The following is a 22,400-nucleotide window of genomic DNA, read 5'->3' on the forward strand; positions in this document are numbered from 1 at the left end:
GGTGAGTATTCCAAAATATAAAACATAGATTTAGGGCTTCCCTGGTGGCGCGGTAGTTGGGAGTCCGCCTGCTGATGCGGGGGACGGGGGTTCGTGCCCCGGTCCGGGAGGATCCCACATGCCGCGGAGCGGCTGGGCCCGTGAGCCATGGCCGCTGGGCCTGCACGTCCGGAGCCTGTGCTTCGTGACGAGAGAGGCCACGGCAGTGGGAGGCCCGTGTACCGCAAAAAAAAACAAAAAAAAAAACATAGATTTATTCAGGCTCCTGTTTAGAAATATATCTACAATCAAAATCAATATTATGTTTAGAGTTAAATATATTTTCCTGTGTTGTGAAAAACAAGGCAGTTGTTCACCCCCAAAAAATTCTGAACCAAATTTTCTTCTCTAAAGTTAAAGAAGGAATACATTTACAAAACTCTAAATATTACCTTTGTGAATATTTTGTGCATGTGTTCATTTACTTCGATTAAAATGTTCAGACAGAACTTTAAAAATCTGTAAGTTCAGGCCTATAACAAAAATCTTATTTTTTAACTATAATTTTAAATCTTAACACATCAGATTTTCTTACATAGGAATCGTAAGCACAACATACTTAGGATTTTATATATATATATATATTTATATATATATATATATAAAAATATATATATTTTTATATATACATATATTTCATATTACCATTTCCCCGACCCCAGCCTGGGCCCTATACCAGTAAAAATTGTCCAGCTAAAATCTATATTTGTACTACTTATCCTGAACTATGTTGCTATTACTACCATCTACCAACTGAGAAAGGAGCAGGAGGAGGAAGGGCAGTGCTTCTGACACTCTTTCTTCACCTTTGGGCACAGATAGCTATTTGCACCCTCTAGGTTACTTGTGAAGCTCTGTATGATACATAACCTCAGGCCCAGAACAAGCTACGTCCAGAACACTGCTGCCGAAGAATTTAGCCATTGCTCGTATAATAATGCTTCATCATAACCTTTCTCCACAAAAACAGTACAAGTTTTACATTTAAGGACACTGTCACTTTTCACTTTTGCAACTGGACCAGCAACTTTGTAGACAGAAAGTCAGGGTGTCAAACCTCTCACACTGGAATAAAAAATGTTATCAACCAGACTACCCTGGTGGCACAGCGGTTACGAATCCACCTGCCAGGCTTCCCTGGTGGCGCAGTGGTTGAGAGTCTGCCTGCCGATGCAGGGGATGCGGGTTCATGCCCTGGTCCAGGAGGATTCCCACATGCCGTGGGGCGGCTGGGCCCGTGAGCCATGGCCGCTGAGCCTGCGCATCCGGAGCCTGTGCTCTGCAGGGGGAGAGGCCACAGCAGTGAGGCCCACGTACCGCAAAAAAAAAAAAAAAAAAAAAAAAGAATCCACCTGCCAATGCAGGGGACACGGGTTTGATCTCTGGTCCGGGAAGATCCCACATGCCGCGGAGCAACTAAGCCCGTGCGCCACAGCTACTGAGCCTGCACTCTACAGCCCACGAACCACAACTACTGAGCCCGCATGCTTAGAGCTCATGCTCTGCAACAAAAGAAGCCACCGCAATGAGACGCCCGCGCACCACAATGAAAAGCAGCACCCGCTCGCCGCAACCAGAGAAAGCCTGCGCACAGCAACGAAGACAACGCAGCCAAAAATAAATTAATTAACTAATTGATTTTTTAAAAAATGTTATCAAGCAAGACAGACTGTAATCTGAGGCCAAAGTCACTACTGTTGGAATTTCTCAACCACTTTCTTCAAATCATAAATTAAGACCAATTCATTAAATGGTGCATCAACAAAGAATTTCATAGGTGGTTCTGTTCCCCAGGGCTAGCCCTCAAAGTAAACTAGCAACATGAATGCAGTTTTGATCTTTACAATTTGATTTGATTTGGTGTAGTTTTATACATTTGCCACTGCTGTAACGTCCAGAAAAAGAAGGAAATCAGGTGAAACTGAGTCCATGTGACTTGATGTAAAAGATGGCAAAAATGACTGGGAATAAAACAGTTTATTGGGGGCTTCCCTGGTGGTGCAGTGGTTGAGAGTCTGCCTGCCGATGCAGGGGACACGAGTTCGTGCCCTGGTCTGGGAGGATCCCACATGCCGCGGAGCGGCTGGGCCCGTGAGCCATGGCCGCTGAGCCTGCGCATCCGGAGCCTGTGCTCTGCAATGGGAGAGGCCACAACAGCAAGAGTCCCGCATACCGCAAAAAAAAAAAAAAAAAAAAAAAAAAAAACAGTTTATTGTATTGCTAGTGTAAGTAAAAGGAAATTACCACAAGACTGAATAAATGAGTAACTCCAGCTTTGTCAATGAGTCTCACTTCAAAAAAAACTCTGGACTCAGGTGTGTCTGGTTCAACATTCAGAAAACTAACTGTCGTTCTCATTAACGTCACTCTGTCAGAGAACACCCAAGGCAGCACAGGTGTCCTCTGTGTGCCTGCAGCTCCCTTGTGAGGGTAGTGCCTGCTTCCTCTTCTAAGGTTACTAAACGTGCCCCCGACCACAGAACATTCACTAATCCCAGTGGAACACAGTAAGATATATGTTTTCAGGCAACAAAAGAGGGAGAACAACAGGACAAAGGGCTGCATTCAGAGCCCAGAGAAGAGGACAGACAGTCACCCTAACATAACACCCCTCTGCCCAAATAAAGCTCAAAACCTTGCTAACCGGTTCATTTTAAGTTTGTGATCAAAATTCTGTGTGTCAAATGATTCTGAAATATCATTCTCTTCAACTTAAGCATGATTTTTTTCCTCCTCAAAGACAACCCCGAAATGTTAAGGTTCCAAAAATGAGATCTTTAAGAGCGAAACTAATGAAAAAATTAAGGATAGCTCATCTGAGAAATCCACTATAAACCTTTATCTTCCTTTTCTCTCACCCACCCCTAATCAACTTTCACTCAACTTAATATCCCCAAATTTTAAACCTTTTCTAGGAGTGACCTGAACCATACATATCAAATAACAGACTTCAAGGCAGAGATGTCAGAATAGTCCAAGGTTACAAGCAGCTGCGTCCAGATGCAGGAGGAGGACTTGAACACCAACCTCTGCAGTTCTGTAAGTTCTCTCCGACGCTACTGTCTGCTTTCAATGCTACTGGACCTTCCACGGAGATGGGGTTCCAAGGAGAACCCGTGACGAGCCACAGTAGAGAAGGCTCTGCTGGGGCTCAGGAATTTATGTGGTGATGCCAACAAGTCTACAGAAACCCAGATTATAAACTTAACATTTAGAACAATAACAAAACAAAGCAAGTAACAATACAATCTATTCTTGAGGAAAATTTTAAATTGAACTAGATTTCCATTATAGAAAGATACACCTATCTCAGGTTAAATTCAAATCTAGGAAATCTCTTTTTCAAAGCTCTAACTCTGGGCTTATGGGGGCAACCCTGCGATGCAGTCCTCAGTGCCTTAGGGACCACCTTTATGTCCCTGCGACCCCTGACAAGACTCCCTGCTTCTGCTCTGCCTCCCCCTCAAATTCATTCTTCATGTAGAAGCCAGTGTGATCTTATCAAAATAATGTCACAAAAATAACAAATAAACAAACAAGCAGCCACCATATCCTCCTCTCCTCTACTTTAAGCCTATCAATGCTTCCCACTGCATTAACTGCATTAATGGATTAACAAGAACAAAGATTTTGCAAATGTCTTCCTTTGGAAGAAACAAGTTTCCGCATCAAGAAGACTAAGCATAACTGAAAGGCCAAGTGATCATTTTCTGGCTTAAAAGATCTGAGGATAATCACCTTTGCAAGACCCGCTCGATGGGCTCCTTTAGACTCCATGTATGCGAGGTATTTGTTGAACTCCCGGAATTCCTCCATGCTGGGTCTGAAGGTCATAATCTTACAGCTGGGGTTGAGCGGACTCTCCACCTTGGCCACCTCCATGATGGCTGGGGCAGTCTCTGCAGAGAAGATGATGCAGGCATCAGTGCTGAGTTATTGGGTGGTCATTTCTCCCAAATAGCAGGTAAGCTCCCCCAGCAAAAACTCTTCTAGTTACTTAACCATTCCCTTCTACCACCCTGTTAGGGAGACCCCCTCATCTCTCCCCAGACTCCTGAAAAGAAAAATTACCTCTAGTTACTCCTCCTCCCAAGCTCCTATTCCTGGCATTAAATCACTGACCTAATTATATTGCTCTCCTCCTCAGAGTCCTTCCTAGAAAGAATGAATTTTCTAGGGACTTCCCTGGTGGCGCAGTGGTTAAGAATCCGCCTGCCAAAGCAGGGGACATGGCTTCGATCCCTGGTCCGGGAAGATCCCACATGCCGCGGAGCAACTCTGTCCGTGCGCCATAACTACTGAGCCCACGTGCCACAGCTACTGAAGCCCGTGCACCTAGAGCCCGTGCTCCACAACAAGAGAAGCTACCACAATGAGAAGCCCATTCACCGCAACGAAGAGCAGCCCCCGCTCACCACAACTAGAGAAAGCCAGCGCACAGGAGCAATGAAGACCCAACGCAATGCAGCCAAAAATTAATTGATTAATTAATTATTTTAAAAAAGAATAAATTTTCTAACTTTGCAAGTTTACAGAAGGTGTTGTTCCTATGCACCAGCTCTGAAACAGACTCTCATCCATGCACCTATGGTGCCTGGTGCCGGCTGAGAGGTTAATGGACAATATTCCACATCCTCAGCACAGGGCTTACTCAGGTGCACTTCTACTCGTCATGACATGCTTTCCTATAACAACTTACAAACTATCCTGTCCACAAAACCACCGGACACCAGGCTAAAGTACTGGAGACACAGAAAGGGGTAAGGTTGTCTTCTAAGCTCACTGTTTAGAGGCCGAACAAACTTCAATACAAAACTATACACAGGAAGAAGTTCCTGACTCCACCTGAGTTACTCAGAAATGACTTCCCCAGAAAGAGGCAGAGTTAAGCCTTATGAGAAGATGCAGAAGTTTGCCAGATGAGAGAAAGAACACTTTACGTGGTGAAAATACTTGGAAGTTTGCAGAGATGGAGAGGGGAGGTTAGTTTGTCTGGAGCTTAGAAAGAAAAGATTATACAGGAGATCAAAGTAGAAAAGTAGGCAGTAGTAGTGTTGCAAAAACACAAACTTAATCCTGCTGTCTATGAACAGCATGATTCCTTCCACAAACATCTACTGAACACCTACTGTGTGCCAGGCATAGGGAATGCCAAGGTGACAAGGAGCATGGGCAGGCATGCCTCAGCAAGGAGTCCGGCCCCACCCCACTTCCAGATGCAGCAACACTGCCTGGCATCCGACAGCTCAGACAGCAAATCCTCTCAGAACAAAGCTTTCCTTTTCTCATCTTTTTATAATAAATGTAATCTGCTTGACAAAAAGAGAAGTTGGGAAGGGATGGGGTAGATAAAGGGGAAAACATGCAAGGGGATAATAAGAAGTTAAAACAGATCAGGACTACAGATGATGTGATCATCATTTACTGAAGGTTTCAATGAGCGTCTATCTCACAAAGTGCATGTGGGGAGGGAATTCCCTGGTGGTCAAGTGGTTAGGATTAGGTGCTTTCACTCTGGGGCCCCAGGTTTGATCCCTGGTTGGGGAACTAAGATCTCACAAGCCATGCAGCGCGGCCAAAAACAAAAAACAAAGTGCATGCAAGGAAAATGAGGTACATCAAAGTTAAACCCTACCGCCCTTCAGGAATTTATAAATTTGAAAATACTGTGTGGAGATATATTAATACACAACAGAAAATATTCTGTATTCTCCCTGCCTCAGAAAGGGGGCATGCAAATTAAAAACGTTGCACCTAGGGCTTCCCTGGTGGCGCAGTGGTTGAGACTCCGCCTGCCAATGCAGGGGACACGGTTCGAGCCCTGTTCTGGGAGGATCCCACATGCCGCGGAGCAACTGGGCCCGTGAGCCACAACTACTGAGCCTACGCGTCTGCAGCCCATGCTCCGCCAACAAGAGAGGCCGCGACAGTGAGAGGCCCGCGCACCGCGATGAAGAGTGGCCCCTGCTTGCCGCAACTAGAGAAAGCCCTTGCACAGAGACGAAGACCCAACACAGCCAAAAATAAATAAATAAATAAATAAATTTATTTTTAAAAAGTTGCACCTCACCAGCCACTTCCCTTCAGATGCACATGCCCAAATCCATGGGCTGCAGGATAAAAGTCTCACCTCTACACAGGATACACATAACCCTCTAGAAGCGTCCAGATCAGGCCCTTGCAAGAACTATCATGGCCTTGTCCACCACCACAGCCTGCATTACACTGTATGCTCCAATAATACTCATTGATTTTTTTTGCCTCTCTAAACAAGTACAGCTCTCTATGCCTTTGCCCAAATTATTCTCTCCTGTTGGAGCAGCCTTTACCTGTTTCCTCACCTTTCAAACTCCTGTCCACTGTGGAGATTCCCAACCCTCTGTGGCAGGCCTAGGTGAGCCACCCTGTGTTTCTCGACCTCCCTCTCTGCATTTCTCTTACATCAGCTGCCTGTCCCAATGGCACCTGCAACCAAACACTGAAGTCCAAGCTACTCAAGGGAAAGGCAGGACCTCCATCTCTTTAAGCCCTGGCATCCCATCTGGTACCCAGCCTGGCTCATAATATCTGCTGCAATAACTATTTTCTAACTGAATGAAGGAATAAATGCCAAAATGTCATTGAAGTATTTATATTAAATGATACCAAATGCAGGAAAAAGGAAAGCATTGGCCCCAAACATGGAAAAGTTACTTAGAAAACAGATTTATTTGACCAGTAATATTACCAGAGTAATAGAATGTAAAAATCTGAGCAGTGAGAAAGGGGAAGAAGTCCCCAGAGCACCTCTTAGAAACATCTGGTACATGGAAGGCAGGCTTACTTTCCCATGGCTGAAGAACAAGGGCGGCCTGCCTCTTCCTCTAGGCAAAGGGCTTGAGAAGCCACTAAAGAAAATTTGGAAGTTCAGCTGGTCATTCAACAACTAAGTACTGAGTGCCTGACCGGTGGCTGGACATTCAGAAAGGAATGAAACAAAACCCTAACAGTAGTGGAGTGAAACAGACAATAAATAATAAGCGCTATGAAGAAGTAAGCCAGGGTAGGGGCACAGAGTGCAAGAGGAGGGGTAGCTGCTTCACACGGGGTGGGCAAGGGAAGCCTTTCAGAGGCCTGAAGGAGGAAATAAACCGTGAGATATCTGGAAGAAGAGCATCTGAGGCTGAGGCAACAGTAAGGAGCCTCTTGGGCTCTTCAAAGAACAGCAAGAAGTGAGTGTGGTAAGCAAGGGAGAGAATGGTAAGAGAAGACATGGGGCGTGGGGTGAGAGGGGAGAAAAGGGGTTTGGCTTTTACTTTAAATGAGATAAAAGTAATCTTGAGCTTCTTCCCCCTCTTGTACATCATGTTCTAACATGTGTTTCCCACCAACGGGATGACACTGCTTTCTAAGGTAACTGTTCTGGAGGGTGTTAAGCAGAGAAGTGAGCTGACTCATCCTTCTGGCTGTTATATCAAAAAAGGACAAGGTTAGAAGCATGGAGGCAATTTACACAAATCCAGGCAAACTAAAATGGTGACTTGGACCCAGGGTGAGCAGTGAGAAGTGGTCAGATTGCAGATTGTGATAGAAATGAGAAACAGAGGAGTCAAGATTTTGGTCTAAAAAACAGAACAACAGCTCTGATAAGAAACTGAAGCAGGGGCTTCCCTGGTGGCCCAGTGGTGAAGAATCCGCCTGCCAATGCAGGGGACACGGGTTCAAGCCCAGGTCAGGGACGATCCCACATGCCGCGGAGCAACTAATTTCATGTGCCACAACTACTGAGCCTGAGCTCTAGAGCCTGCGAGCCACAACTACTCAAGCCCGCGTGCCTAGAGCCCGTGCTCCGCAATAAGAGAAGCCACCACAATGAGAAGCCCGCACACCACAGCGAAGAGTAGCCGCCGCTCGCCACTAGAGAAAGCCCACGCACAGCAACTAAGACCCAACGCAGCCAAAAAATAAATAATAAATAAATTTTTTAAAAAAGAAAAACAAGCAATGAGACTGTTAAGATACGCAGCAAATACATAACAATCAGAATGAAACCCTCACCCTTGATCTAGCTTGCTAACACATCTGAGAAGTAAACTTTGCCTCTTCCTAACGTCACTACTTCCTTGATTACACAACACCAGTTCTACCTCCAAATCAGGTACATTTACTAAAGACCTAGATAGCTTATATTTAGACCTTTTCAATCTATAAAGTTAATACATGATCATGACAAAATTTAAAACGTCAAAGTATCTTAAGATTTAATGTTAAGCCCACCACCCAAATCTTTGCCAATATGACAGGCAAAAAAGTCTGGTGCAAAGTTTCATTTCTTTGATTACTAGTGATATTGATCATTTTTGGACATTTATAACCATTTTCATTTCATTTTGGGGTTGCCTACATACCTTCTTTACCCTTAAAAGTTAGTTTAATCTGGCAAAAACCTATCTTTCAAAGTTTATCTCAAGTATAAACTGCTTTATGAAGCCTTTCCCGACAACACTCCTCACCAACTACCAATGTCATTTTTTTAATGCTCTCCTCACTCTCACTCCATATCCGCAGTCAATCGTCATTCTTCCTGGATTCTGCATTTGCAAATTCACCTATTTGCTAAAATTTATAACCCCAAAATCAATGATTGCGGCACTTGTACAGTTATTCACAAACACGCATGGAGTGGTGAAATATGTGAATCACCCTACATGTATGTTCATCCAGCTGAGGTCAAACAAGGCAATGATTTGCCTTCTTGTTTCAGCCCTCATACTGTAAACAAGTATCCTTTTTGCAGTCTATTTATTGTCAGTGTTTTTTACATTTTTTGTGCTTCTTTTTGGTGATTTAGCTGCTTAAACGAGCCCCCAAGCACAAGTTCCTAAATGCAAGAGAGCTATGATGTGCTTTATGATGAAAATACATGTTACATAGCTTCATTCAGTTATCAGTTACATTGTTGGCATGAGTTCACTGTTTCTTTTTTTGTTTTTTTAATAAATTTATTTATTTTATTTATTTATTTTTGGCTGTGTCGGGTCTTCATTTTGGTGCGCGGTTTCTCATTGCAGCGGCTTCTCTTGTTGCGGAACACAGGCTCTAGGCATGTGGGCTTCAGTAGTTGTGGCACGTGGGCTCAGTAGTTGTGGCTCCCGGGCTCTAGAGTGCAGGCTCAGTATTGTGACGCATGGGCTTAGTTGCTTAGTTGCATGTGGGATCTTCTTGGACCAGGGTTTGAACCTATGTCCCCTGCATTGGCAGGTGGATTCTTAACCACTGTGCCACCAGGGAAGCCCTAGTTCACTGTTAATGAATGAATAATTACATATTAAATAAGGTGTCTTTAAACAGAAGCACACATAACACAAGATCAATATATCACCTTGACATGCATTGACAAGCATTGTGAGCAAAGATGCATAGAAATTTAACCTATATTTCCCCTAGGAGCAATGGTTCAGAATTCACTAATTCAGTATTCACAGTGACTTTATAGAACATAACTACCACAAATAATGAGAACTGACTGTACCTAAGCCCTTTTAATTAGGTCATTCAGAAAAAGCCTCTACCTACCCACCCCCAGCCCATGGAAGCCATTCTCCTCCTTTCCCCTCAAGAATTTCTCCCACCTACAGCAGTGAGCCAGGCAGCCAATCCTGCAGACCAAAACTGACCTGAGCTAGCTCAATCACTCCCCCAGGAACTCACAAGTGGGGAACAGAGGAAGCCATGAGGGGCTGTGGCAGCCACTGTCTTCCTTGGGCATTAACAGAAAGGAGGTGAGCAGAGAGAAGGGGAGGTGGGTGGGGAGAAAGAGAGAGAGAGATTGATTTGAGAGGGGAAAAAAGAAAGGGAAGAAACCAAGCCTGAGTCACCCAGGCATAATGTAAGTCATAAGGTAAATGCCTAAAGAGTCTGCATCTTCAAGACACTGCAGGGTCTGGGTCTTCCCTGGTGGTGCAGTGGTTGAGAATCCGTCTGCCAATGCAGAGGACACGGGTTCGAGCCCTGGTCTGGGAATATCCCACATGCCGTGGAGCAACTAAGCCCGTGCGCCACAACTACTGAGTCTGCGCTCTAGAGCCCACGAGCCACAACTACTGAGCCTGTGTGCTGCAACTACTGAAGCCCGCGTGCCTAGAGCCTGTGCTCCACAACAAGAGAAGCCACCACAGTGAGAAGCCCGCGCACCACAACAAAGAGTAGCCCCTGCTCGCTGCAATTAGAGAAAGCCCGTGAGCAGCAACAAAGCCCCAACACAGCCAAAAATAAATAAATAAAATAAATAAATTTATATAAAAAAAAGAGACTGCAGGGTCTGGAGACTTGAAATCTACATTGCAACAGGCACTCCAGATATGATTTAAATTCTTCCAATAGGAAGACAGTTGAATTCAGAACTGGGCAGAGTGGGGAAAGAGGTGGAAACCCACAAGGCATCCTTTTTGTTAGAACAGATCTAGCATAGGTAGTCTGGATCTTTAACAGTTCTGGCATGATTCCTGAGCCCTGGACCACAACTTAGATAGTTAGTCCATGGAACAAACAAATGCAGCAGCAACTTCCTGCTCCCCAGATCTCAGCCAAGGTGCTATGATCCCATACCCTGATTCTTCAGTTTTCTATTTGTGGCAGAAATGGCAGTTCCCAAGGCAGGCCCACCAGCAATGGTGTTTTGGGAGATATCCCAGGAGATAGGTCCCTGGGGTCCCAACCAAGAACCTGTTCTCCAACCTTCAACAACTCCAATACCAAATCTCTTTCTGGTTAAGTTAACCAGGGACGTGTCCACTGTCTGTAATTGAATCATGACTGATAAAATTATCAAATATAAACTAATAACGGTGAGTAGAAAAGAAACCTGGTATACAAATAATCAGTTCCTTGTGTATCTTAATGAAATTAAGACAAATTACTCAAAATTCATTTTGTAGTAATTGAGTAAAATTATTAACTGAACCATTTAACAAACTAGCCAACCACTACAGCTACTTTCTCTTACTGTTCTAGCATAGTAGAAGCTCTCAATAGCCTTTTGCTTAACCAATTCACCAAATACTAATGCAATGTCTGTGAAAAATGTCACTGCTGCACACAACATAGGCGAGGCTAGTAGGCTATACCTATTGTGTCTAAGTATCAGCTGAAATGCATGCTTAGCAATCAACAGTGCTTATTTCCAATCCAGTTTATGCAAACTGTGCCATTATGTGATGTGATTAAATATTATTTAAGTAGATGAAGTGTGAATACAAAAGTGTTATTGTTTCTACAAAATTTAAGTTAAATATTTTGGAAAAATCCAGTATAGGTAAGATGACTTAAAAAAAAAAGGGGGGGGATGCCAAATGAAGTGTGGGAACTTCAGTAGTAAAAGGTTAGGGGGTAAAGGGATTTGTAAAATCTAGAAGGATTCTGGCTCATATTATTTCAAGTGTCTAAAATCTCACTTAAAAAAAACAGAAACTGGGGCTTCCCTAGTGGCGCAGTGGTTGAGAGTCCGCCTGACGATGCAGGGGACACGGGTTCGTGCCCCAGTCTGGGAAGATCCCACATGCCACAGACTGGTTGGGCCCGTGGGCCATGGCCGCTGGGCCTGTGCGTCCGGAGCCTGTGCTCCACAATGGGAGAGACCACAACAGTGAGAGTCCCACGTACAGCAAAAAAAAAAAAAAAAAAAACAGAAACTGAGTGGTACATGCTATATTGGGAGTGTATTGCTTATGCAAAAGAGGAAATGCAGGATTCTAACCTTTACTCAAAGAAAAGGCTTTATCCTACAACAAAACATAAGCAAATGAATGTATATTTATTTTAAGTAGAAATAAAATAATAGATGTATCTTTCTGATTTACATCTTTAAAATAAAAACTACTCATGAACTTTTGGAAAAACTACTCTATGCCTTTATAATACGGGCATAAAAATAATGCAATGTCAACATTTGTCAAAATATTTCCTTATGGCTAAACAGAGCTGTTTCCCTTGTCTGTTCCATAGTGCCAAGCCCTCCATCCCTGATTTAGGGGAAAATCAAATCAATAAGGGAACTTAACTTGACTTAAAGAAAAACACAAAGCTCTGTGGGTTTGCTCTTATACTTGATGCTATTGTAAATAGTATTTCTTTAACTTTTGCTTTAGAAATAATTTGAAATTTACAGAAAAACTTCAGGAACAGAAAAATAAAAAACAAAAAAAGCCCTCTTACACTTAACCCAGATTCATCAAATTAGTATTTTACCCTATTTGCTTTATCAATTTGTGTTCTCTTTCTCTCCACATACTCACACATACATGTAATTTTTCTGAGCCTTTTTTTTTTTTTTTTTTTTTTTTTGCGGTACGCGGGCCTCTCACCGTTGTGGCCTCTCCCGTTGCAGAGCACAGGCTCCAGACGCGCAGGCTCAGCGGCCATGACTCACGGGCCCAGATGCTCCGCGGCATGTGGGATCTTCCCGGACCGGGGCATGAACCCATGTCCCCTGCATTGGCAGGCGGACTCTCAACCACTGCGCCACCAGGGAAGCCCTTTCTGAGCCATTTGAGAGTAAGTTGCATATATCGTGGCCCTTCACCCTAAAAACTTTAGTGTGTGTTTCCTAAGAATAGAGGTATTCTTACACACAGACCCAAGAGTTTTCAACTACAATAAGTTTAACATAGATACAATACTGATATCTAATTTCTGTGTTCCAATTTTGTCAAGTGACCCAATAATATCCCTTATAGCATTTTTTTTTCCCTCCAGTAGGGAATTCAGTCTAGGATTAGATATTGCATGTAGCTGTCATTTCTCTTTCGTATTCTTAAAACTGTTATATTTCCAGAATCTATTTCTGTCTTCAATGACATTGTCATTTTTAAAGAATACAGTCACTTTTACATTTAAACACTTAAACATTTAAACAGAACATTTAATTGTTTTAAATACAACATTTCTTATTTCAGTGTATTTTTTTCTTTTGTTGCTGGTATGTTAAAATGTCATTAACTTTTTTTTTTTTTTTTTGTCTGCGTTGGGTCTTCGTTGCTGCGCACGGGCTTCTCATTGCGGTGGCTTCTCTTGTTGTGGAGCATGGGCTCTAGGCACACGGGCTTCAGTAGTTGTGGCTCGTGGGCTCAAGAGCGCAGGCTCAGTAGTTGTTGCTCGGGCTTAGCTGCTCCACAGTATGTGGGATCTTCCCGGACCAGCGATCGAACCCGTGTCCCCTGCATTAGCAGGCGGATTCTTAACCACTGCGCCACAAGGGAAGCCCCATAAAAATGTCATTAACTTTTAAATGATCTCATATTCAGCTACCTTGCTAATAATCTCATTTCCAAAAATTTGTTTATAGATTATTTAATGATTCTATATTGATCATGTGAAAATCATCTGAGAATAGTCATTTTTTTGTTGTTTCCTTGACAATACTTATTCATTTTATTTCTCTTTCTCATCTTACTGACCTGGCTAGGGCACCCTAGTGCTAAAGAGGAGTGACAGTAGAATGTCTTATTATAAAGGGAATGCTTTTAATCTTTACTCTTCAGAATAATGTTTACTATGTATAGGTTCCCTTTAAAAGGTTAGAAAAGTTCTGTTCTATCCCTTTCTCTAGGTTTTTTGTTTTATTGGGGGGGGTGTTGGTTTGCTTTTAAAAGAATTTTATCAAATGCTTTTTCTATATCTATTATGATGGGTTTTCTCCTTTACTATTGAGATTAAATATGATTTTAATGTTGAACCAACCTATATTTCTGGAATGCACCCAATCTGATGATAATGTATTGTCAGAGTTGCACACTGTGGAATTATTTGTATTAATATTTCATTTAAGGTTTCATATCCTATCTTCATAAGTGAGGCTAGTAATTTTCCTTATTCATATTGTCCTTGTCTGGTGCCGGTATTAAGACTTGCTAACCTGGGACTTCCCTGGTGGCACAGTGGTTAAGAATCTGCCTGCCAATGCAGGGGACACAGGTTCGATCCCTGGTCCGGGAAGATCCCACAGGCCTTGGAGCAACTAAGCCCGTGCGCCACAACTACTGAGCCCACGTGCTGCAACTACTGAAGCCCACGCACCTAGAGCCTGTGCTCCGTGCCTGGAAGCCACCACAATGAGAAGCCTGCACACCGCAATGAAGAGCAGCCCCCGCTCGCCGCAACTAGAGAAAGCCTGCGTGCAGCAAGCAAGACCCAACGTAGCCAAAAAAAAAAAAGACTTACTAGCCTGAAAAAATGAGTTGGGAAGTGTTCCTGAAAAGAGGGAAATTTTGAGTTTGTGAGGGTTGAAATTAGGTATAATTTGAATACTTTGTAGAACTAGCTTGCAAAACCATCTGAACCTGGTATTCTTTGTGGTAAGACATATAACTACAGAATAAAAACTCTCAGATGGTATATTTCTACAACTTGAATACATTTAAGCATTTATATTTTTCTGGAAAACTGTCCATTCGAATGTATTAGCATAAGTTTTTCATGGTCTCACCTATAGTTTGGTATTCTTTTCAGTCCTAACACTGTTCTTGTCCAATATTTTTTTCCAAGATGAGGATCTATAGCTTCCATCACTCTCAAAAATGTATCACATATGACCCCAAAAATAATTAAGAACAACTGGACTAGATCATGGCCACAGAAGTGGTCTGAGCTGTGGTTCCATCTATACCCAGAGGTATAAGCACTTCATCTTTGTTAATGTTTAGTCTTGGTAACCTTTAAACTTAGGAAATTAAACAAGTTCAGTGTTCCTAAACACTAGTGGGCAGTGGTTCTGTCAGTTCACTAAAAAACAGGAATGAAAGTGTTCTGATTTTTCATAAAGTTACACTTTTTCTTCTTGAAGAATGCTCTTTCTGCTTTGTTGGTGCTTTTTTGAACAGTAAGTTATAGTAAGTTTTCTTTTATAATTTTTACTTTAGAAAATTAAAAGTTGACAAGCCTATGTCAGTCCAGCTTATTTTTTCAAATCTGGGAACCAATAAACTAAATGATCTCTAAGATCCTTCATGAGCCCAGCATTACATGTGAGAGAGGGAAAAGAAGAGAGGGTGGAGGGATGGAAGGAATTGCTTATTTACATTAATAAAAATGAAGTAACTTACTCAAGTTGAAGTTCTTATTTACCTTCCTGGTTTCCGAGTTTTTAACTCTACAGACCCCCAACCTCTACCTAGATAGATGAAACTTCCAAAGGTAACATTCTCAACAAACCATTCTCTTAGTAAAAATGGCTTCCAATTGGAAGCCATTCAAGTGGAATCTGAAATGACATTGGTAAACCATTTTAATTTCCAATTCTTCAGCTTGACATTTAAGATAAGTAATCCCATTATTTTCCTCTGAAGCATACAGATTTTCAGACCTTTCTAATTATTCCTCCTAAATCATTCATTCATTCAAATGACAACCCTCTCTTTCTATAGCTAAATAAGATTAATCAAAGAATTTGCCTGCTAAAATTATTTAACTTCAAGGACCTGGAGGCAATAAGGAGGAAAGAAAAAACTTTATCTTAGATAGGTGAAGATATGAGAGCAATCTCACAAATGCTGAACACAAGCACTGACTATTGAAAGAGGCATGCCCACTATAGAAAAGTTAATGGAGGCAGACCACAAAGTCATCCTAAGATTCCTCCCATCAATCCCCAAATATGTGACCAAGCAGAAGCAGAAGACTCTGCATTACTAACAGCAGAGGCAGCTAACATTCAAGAACTTAACATCAAGAGGTTAACAAACTCATTCAAGGTCACACAGCTTTGAAAAGATATTTTCAAATTTTGTTGTGGATAACTAAATGGGCAAGTAGGTAGAAAGGGAGGCTCAGGTGCTTGAAATGTGCTTCCATCTGGCTCTAGATGCAGAAGCCAAAAGTAAAAAGAATTCCTCCCAGGATAACTGCCTAACTCAACCAAAATCACATGGAAAACAACAGTAATAAAGATTGGCCAACTGGGCTTCCCTGGTGGCGCAGTTGTTGAGAGTCCGCCTGCTGATGCAGGGGGCACGGGTTCGTGCCCCAGTCCGGGAAGATCCCACGTGCCGCGGAGCAGCTGGGCCCGTGAGCCATGGCCGCTGAGCCTGCGCGTCCAGAGCCTGTGCTCCGTAATGGGAGAGGCCACAGCAGTGAGAGGCCCGCGTACTGCTAAAAACAAACAAAAAAAAGATTGGCCAACTGACCAGAAATTTCTTCCCCTTTGTCAGATAGCAAAAATCCAGAAGAATGAGGAATCCTAGCAAAACTAACAAATACATGCAGTATGTACTTCAGAGTCAAACTCAAGGTACAAACATAAATGCTACAGGAGTCCCTGGGGAAAAGGCAAGACCACAGATGGCCACTGTGGGGGAAGGCATAAAGAAGAGGTGAGTTTGAAGTGGGTCTTAAGTAAATGGGATCAAAAAAGGGCGAGCTATCCTTCTATGGGGGATAGGGAGCCCATAATAACAGTGCTAATATAGGAAAATTAACTCATTTAATCCTCCCAAGAGCCCAGCCCTACGAGATAAGTAGTATTATTGACCTTATTCTGTAAGTGAGGAATTGGAAGCGCAGAGCGGTGTTCTCAAACTTTTTGATCTCAGGTCTCCTTTATACTTTTAAAAATTATTGAGGAGCCCAATAATAAGAGCTTGTATTTATGTGGGATATATATTTACTATAACAGAGGAATTGTAAAATTATAAGTTAAAAGATAAATTTTAGGGCCTCCCTGGTGGCGCAAGTGGTTGAGAGTCCGCCTGCCGATGCAGGGGATATGGGTTCGTGCCCCGGTCTGGGAGGATCCCATATGCCGCGGAGCGGCTGGGCCCGTGAGCCATGGCCGCTGAGCCTGCGCGTCCGGAGCCTGTGCTCCGCAACGGGGGAGGCCACAACAGTGAGAGGCCCGCATACCGCAAAAAAAAAAAAAAAAAGATAAATTTTAAATCCCCATATGTATGAAACTTTTAAGATAATTTTAAACTGTACATTGGTCAAAGGCAACAATGGTTCTAACAGAAGGTGAGGGGAGGGATTTTTATCCTGTTTGGAAAACTGGCATTGTGTGGAACCATTGCAGTCCTCTTTGTTTGTCACAACTGGAGGAGTGCTAGTGACACCTAGTGAGGGAGAGGCCAGGGATGCTGCTTAACAGCCCTACAATGCATAGGAAAAGCAACAAAACAACAACAACCAACAACAAAAAAATTATTCAGCCCTAAATGTCAATAGTGCAGAAGTTAAAAACCTTGTTCTAGGGACTTCCCTGGTGGCCCACTGGCTAAGACTCCACACTCCCAATGCAGGGGGCCCAGGTCTGACCCCTGGTCAGGGAACTAGATCCCACATGCCACAACTAAGAGTTGCATGGCACAACTAAAAGATCCCGCATGCCAAAACGAAGATCTCACGTGCCGCAGTAAAGACCCAGCACAGCCAGCCAGCCAGCCAGGTAAATACATACATACATACATACATACATACATACATACAACCCTGCTCTACTGACATTCAGAAAGCAACTCCAATGTCTATCTACAGAAGAATCAATCAATAAATCAGAGTATATTCACCCAGTAGAATATTATACAGCAGTGAAAGTTAACAAACCAAAGCTACTCCCAACAATACGATGAACCTCAGAAAGTTAAGTCTTGGACTAGTCAAAGTACATGTCCATTTACAGACCCAGAAAATAAAGTTTAATTTGTTTTTTAAGGATAAATGCATACAAGATACGTCTTTTTTTTTTTTAAGCAAAGGAATACTGAACATAAAAATAAGGACAAGGTTGGGAATTCTCTGGCAGTCCAGTGGTTAGGACTCTGTGTTCTCACTGTCAAGGGCCTGGGTTTGATCCCTGGCCAGGGAACTAAAATCCTATAAGCCACATGGCTCAGCCAAAAAAACCAAAAACAAAAACAAAAAGCAATAAAAGAAAATCAGGACAAGGCTGCTAAGCAAAGGTAGTTGGGATAGAAGAGAATCACAAAGGTTTTTTTTGGGTTTTTTTTTTTTAACATCTTTACTGGAGTATAATTGCTTTACAATGGTGTGTTAGTTTCTGCTTTATAACAAAGTGAATCAGTTATACATATGTCCCCATATCTCTTCCCTCTTGCATCTCCCTCCCTCACACCCTCCCTATCCCACTCCTCTAGGTGGTCACAAACCACCGAGCTGATCTCCCTGTGTTATGTGGCTGCTTCCCACTAGCTATCTATTTTACGTTTGGTAGTGTATATATGCCCATGTCACTCTCTCACTTTGTCCCAGCTTACCCTTCCCCCTCCCCGTATCCTCAACTCCATTCTCTAGTAGGTCTGCATCTTTATTCCCATCTTGCCCCTAGGTTTCTTCATGATCATTTTTTTTTTTTTAGATTCCATATATATGTGTTAGCATACGGTATTTGTTTTTCTCTTTCTGACTTACTTCACTGTGTATGACAGTCTCTAACAAAGTTTTATATCTGGGTGAATTCATAGTACTGTACACCATGTCTTTCACATGCCTCAGGTATTACATAAAATCTTTTTTAAATGATGAAACAATCAATATAAGTAATGAATTCCTGAAAATACCTGGAAATTTTAAACATACTTTAAATTAATACCAAGAAATTTTTTTTACTTCTATGCTGAAACTATTCTTTAATATAAAAAATCTACCAGTAATAAGCAAATAATCACTCCTAGTTTTTATTTTTGGTGACTCCATATTTTTTTATATTAAAGGTACCAAAGCAAGACAGATAGACCTGCAAGCCCAATGAACACCCCAACATAGGGCTTGAAACTGTTTTTTTAATTATACACTGTGGCATTATTTTAATTGAAAAAGCCTAGGGCTGGGTTATGTATTTGTATTCAAGCCCTTAAAAAGGAATTAATTTGCTTAGTTCTCCTTCCCTTAGCTTACTGTGTTACACAAACAATAACACAACTATAAATACCTATAAATGTATAGATTAAATGAACAATCAAGTGTGGCTCCTTTGGTGGAAGAACTTAAAATCATCAACTATAATATCAACAATAATTTTAGCATCAAAAGGTAATCTGGGGCTTCCCTGGGGGCGCAGTGGTTGAGAGTCCGCCTGCCAATGCTAGGGGACAGGGGTTCGTGCCCTGGTCCGGGAAGATCCCACATGCCGTGGAGGGCTGGGCCTGTGAGCCATGGCCGCTGAGCCTGCGCGTCCGGAGCCTGTGCTCTGCAACGGGAGAGGCCACAACAGTGAGAGGCCCGCATACAGCAAAAAAAAAAAAAAAAGAAGAAGTTGGATAGGGACTTCCCTGGTGGCGCAGTGGTTAAGAATCCACCTGCCAATGCCGGGGACACGGGAGAGACTTCCCTGGTGGTCCAGTGGGCAATGCAGGGGACCCGGGTTTGACCCCTGTTCAGGGAACTAGATCCCGCATGCATGCCACAACTAAGAGTCCGCATGCTGCAACTAAAGATTCTGTGTGCCGCAACTAAGACGCAGCTAAGACACAGCACAGCCCAGAGAAATATTAAAAAAAAAAAAAAGAAAATCATTTGCACACTAGAATAAAATTCTTTTCTAGCTATGAGAACTATGCATCCTACTAATACCCTCTAATCTGGTAAGAAATCTTGTCACATAAATGTATCATAAAAATAAGAAATCTCTTTATCTAAGAAATAGTTTGCAGTGTTTCATAAAAGCAAGTGATTTCTTACATTGCAATGCAGGAAAGTGTTATGACAGACCTTATGATTAAATTTGTCAAAGGTACAGAGAAGACAAAGAAAAGAAAAAAAAATCAGTAAATATAAATGTAGATATACTGTTAAATTCTCTTTTGAACGAAAGTAAAAAATTAAATTTTCAGTGGAAAAGTACCTGATAAACAGTGATCACAAGACAGAGAAAGCATCACTGTGGCATTAAATCTTCTTTTTAAGAATTTAGAAAATACTAATTTAAAATGACCAATGTTTTCTTTACTGTTGGACTCTACTTTCAAACCTACTATTTTTAACTTGAAGCCAAAAGTAATCTCTAATCTGTATATCAATAAAACATTTAAACTTGGAAAAAAATGTTTTAAACCTTATAAGAATAAAAATCATTTTTAAAACATGGAAACTTAACCTTCTATCTGATTATGAGAGATTTGTGTCTGTCATGAAAAGGGCTAAAAAGGGAAATTCTGATCAATTTTCAATAAATGTGAATTAAGGAAAAAAACCTTAACTCTCTGTTAATTTCCATTTTTAGGAAAATTACATTAAAATGTAGGTCCGGACAGACCCCGAAAGTTATGCAATGAATGCCAACTAATATTTCTGCTTGAATAGAAAAAAAGGATTGTTCTCCTATGACCAAGAAGAATTTAGAAACTTGATGCACTTTCTATTATTATGCAGCAGTGTGACAAGGACACACACAACAAAGAAGGCTATTTCAACAGTTTCCAAAACTTGTATTTCACATGATTGTGAGTTCTGACTAAAAGCTTGCTGGGCTTGGACTGTATCGCTCGGGGAGCTTTGGGAGGAGGAGCCACTTCAGCGGAAGGGCGAGAGCTGCCGAGGACCCACAGCACCTGCTGCGGCTTCTTGGCTACCACCGGCCCGCGGCGCCCTCTGCAGGCGGGCTGGTCAAGCAGCACTGCGCCGCCCACACACCAGCTGGATCCCTGAGCCGCGTAGACACCCAGGGTGAAACACGCGTCGCCGCCAACCCTACAGTGAAGCCCGCGTAACTTTTACATCTGAGATTACCGAAATCATTTAGACCTATGAGAAAAACTCACCGGAGGCCATGTAAATTACTCTTAGGTTCTTAGTTTAAAATATTAAAACGACAGCCAAATTTTGAACCACTTTGAGAACATATTTAAGTGCAATTTCATATGCAAACTTGGAAATTATATTCCTAACAATCCACAATCGCATGAGCCATATGCAGTATCAGCTATACTTGACATGTGAACGCATCTAAAAATATTTTCAATGTCTACTAGATAAGTTTAATTTTCCTCAGATTCACAAATATTAAACTAAATTATAATAAACACAAATACAATCATGATACAAGCTCAAAGGAAAAATCATAACCTGTTACCCAATGCTTCTCACTGATTATAAAATATGGTTTAATATATTAAAATATAAGGCCAAACCTTCATTAGTGTTCACAGAAATGAACTCTACCTGGGCTGAATTTGGTTTGTTTGACTCATAATTTGTCTTTGTTGTTAACAGCAAAACAAATGTCTCCATTTTCCTGGTCTTATGGAGGGAGGCCCAGTCCCTCTGCATAAACTCCCTCAACAGTGTGATACTGAGAACTATGCTGACTGACAACTCTTTAAATACCACTATCTTATTCAAATGAACCTTCTAAAGAAAAGAAAAGAAAAAGACTTGCATTTGTTTGGTTCTTTACTGTGCTTTTTACATATAATATTTCATTTCCATTCTTAAAAGTTTTCTGTGAAGTTATGAGACTAAGGCTCAGAAATGGAAATCCCTGTCCTAAAATCTAACAGCAAGTAGGTACAATGATTGCACATTTAGTATGCCCCAGACCCAAACCCTAAATATAACTGACCTCTTTGCTCAACTCTCCTGCTACCACAAAAACAAACAAACCAAAGACCATTAAATTAAGAATAAATCCGCAGCACCAAGCCCAGATGGTTGCACAGAATTATCCTCAATTAAGAAACATAACCCAATGTTACTTAAGCTGCTCCTAAGCACAAGAAAAAAGAATAATAAGCTTTAAAATCCTTAAGAAGCAAGGCTAAAATGGGTAACAAAACTTGACAATTGGCCCAAGAAAACTGCAAAACAATTTTATTTAAGAGTACTGATGAGAATTCTTTTAAAAATGAGCAAGTGGGACTTCCCTGGTGGCAAAGTAGTTAAGAATCTGCCTGCCAATGCAGGGGACAGGAGTTTGAGCTCTGGTCTGGGAAGATCCCACATGCCACGGAGCAACTAAGCCCGTGTGCCACAACTACGGAGCCTGCGCTCTAGAGCCTGTGAGCCACAACTACTGAGCCCGCGTGCCACAACTACTGAAGCCCACGCGCCTAGAGCCTGTGCTCTGCAACAAGAGAAGCCACCTCAATGAGAAGCCCACGCACCACAATAAAGGGTAGCCCCCACTCGCTGCAACTAGAGAAAGCCTGCACACAGCAACGAAGAGCCAATGCAGCCAAAAATAAAAATAAACTCACTCATAAAAAAAAAGAGGAAGCAAGGGCTTCCCTGGTGGCGCAGTGGTTGAGAGTCTGCCTGCCGATGCAGGGGACGCGGGTTCGTGCCCCGGTCCGGGAAGATCCCACGTGCCGCGGAGCGGCTGGGCCGGTGAGCCATGGCCCCTGAGCCTGCGCGTCCGGAGCCTGTGCTCCACAACGGGAGAG

General features: G+C 42.2%; 1 protein-coding gene across 4 annotated transcripts in view; it reads right to left on the minus strand.

The window, feature by feature from the left end:
* Positions 1-22,400, minus strand: part of KDM4C (lysine demethylase 4C) — a 397,059-nt gene that overhangs the window by 363,836 nt on the left and 10,823 nt on the right. For all 4 annotated transcript variants that reach the window (XM_060102149.1, XM_060102151.1, XM_060102148.1 and 1 more), the window contains exon 2: positions 3,778-3,938. In XM_060102149.1, the coding sequence (XP_059958132.1) occupies positions 3,778-3,921 (144 nt within the window). In that variant the 5' untranslated portion in view covers positions 3,922-3,938. The remainder of the gene's footprint in view (positions 1-3,777; positions 3,939-22,400) is intronic.

Source organism: Mesoplodon densirostris, chromosome 6, assembly GCF_025265405.1.
Source record: "Mesoplodon densirostris isolate mMesDen1 chromosome 6, mMesDen1 primary haplotype, whole genome shotgun sequence".
Classification (NCBI taxonomy): domain Eukaryota; kingdom Metazoa; phylum Chordata; class Mammalia; order Artiodactyla; family Ziphiidae; genus Mesoplodon; species Mesoplodon densirostris.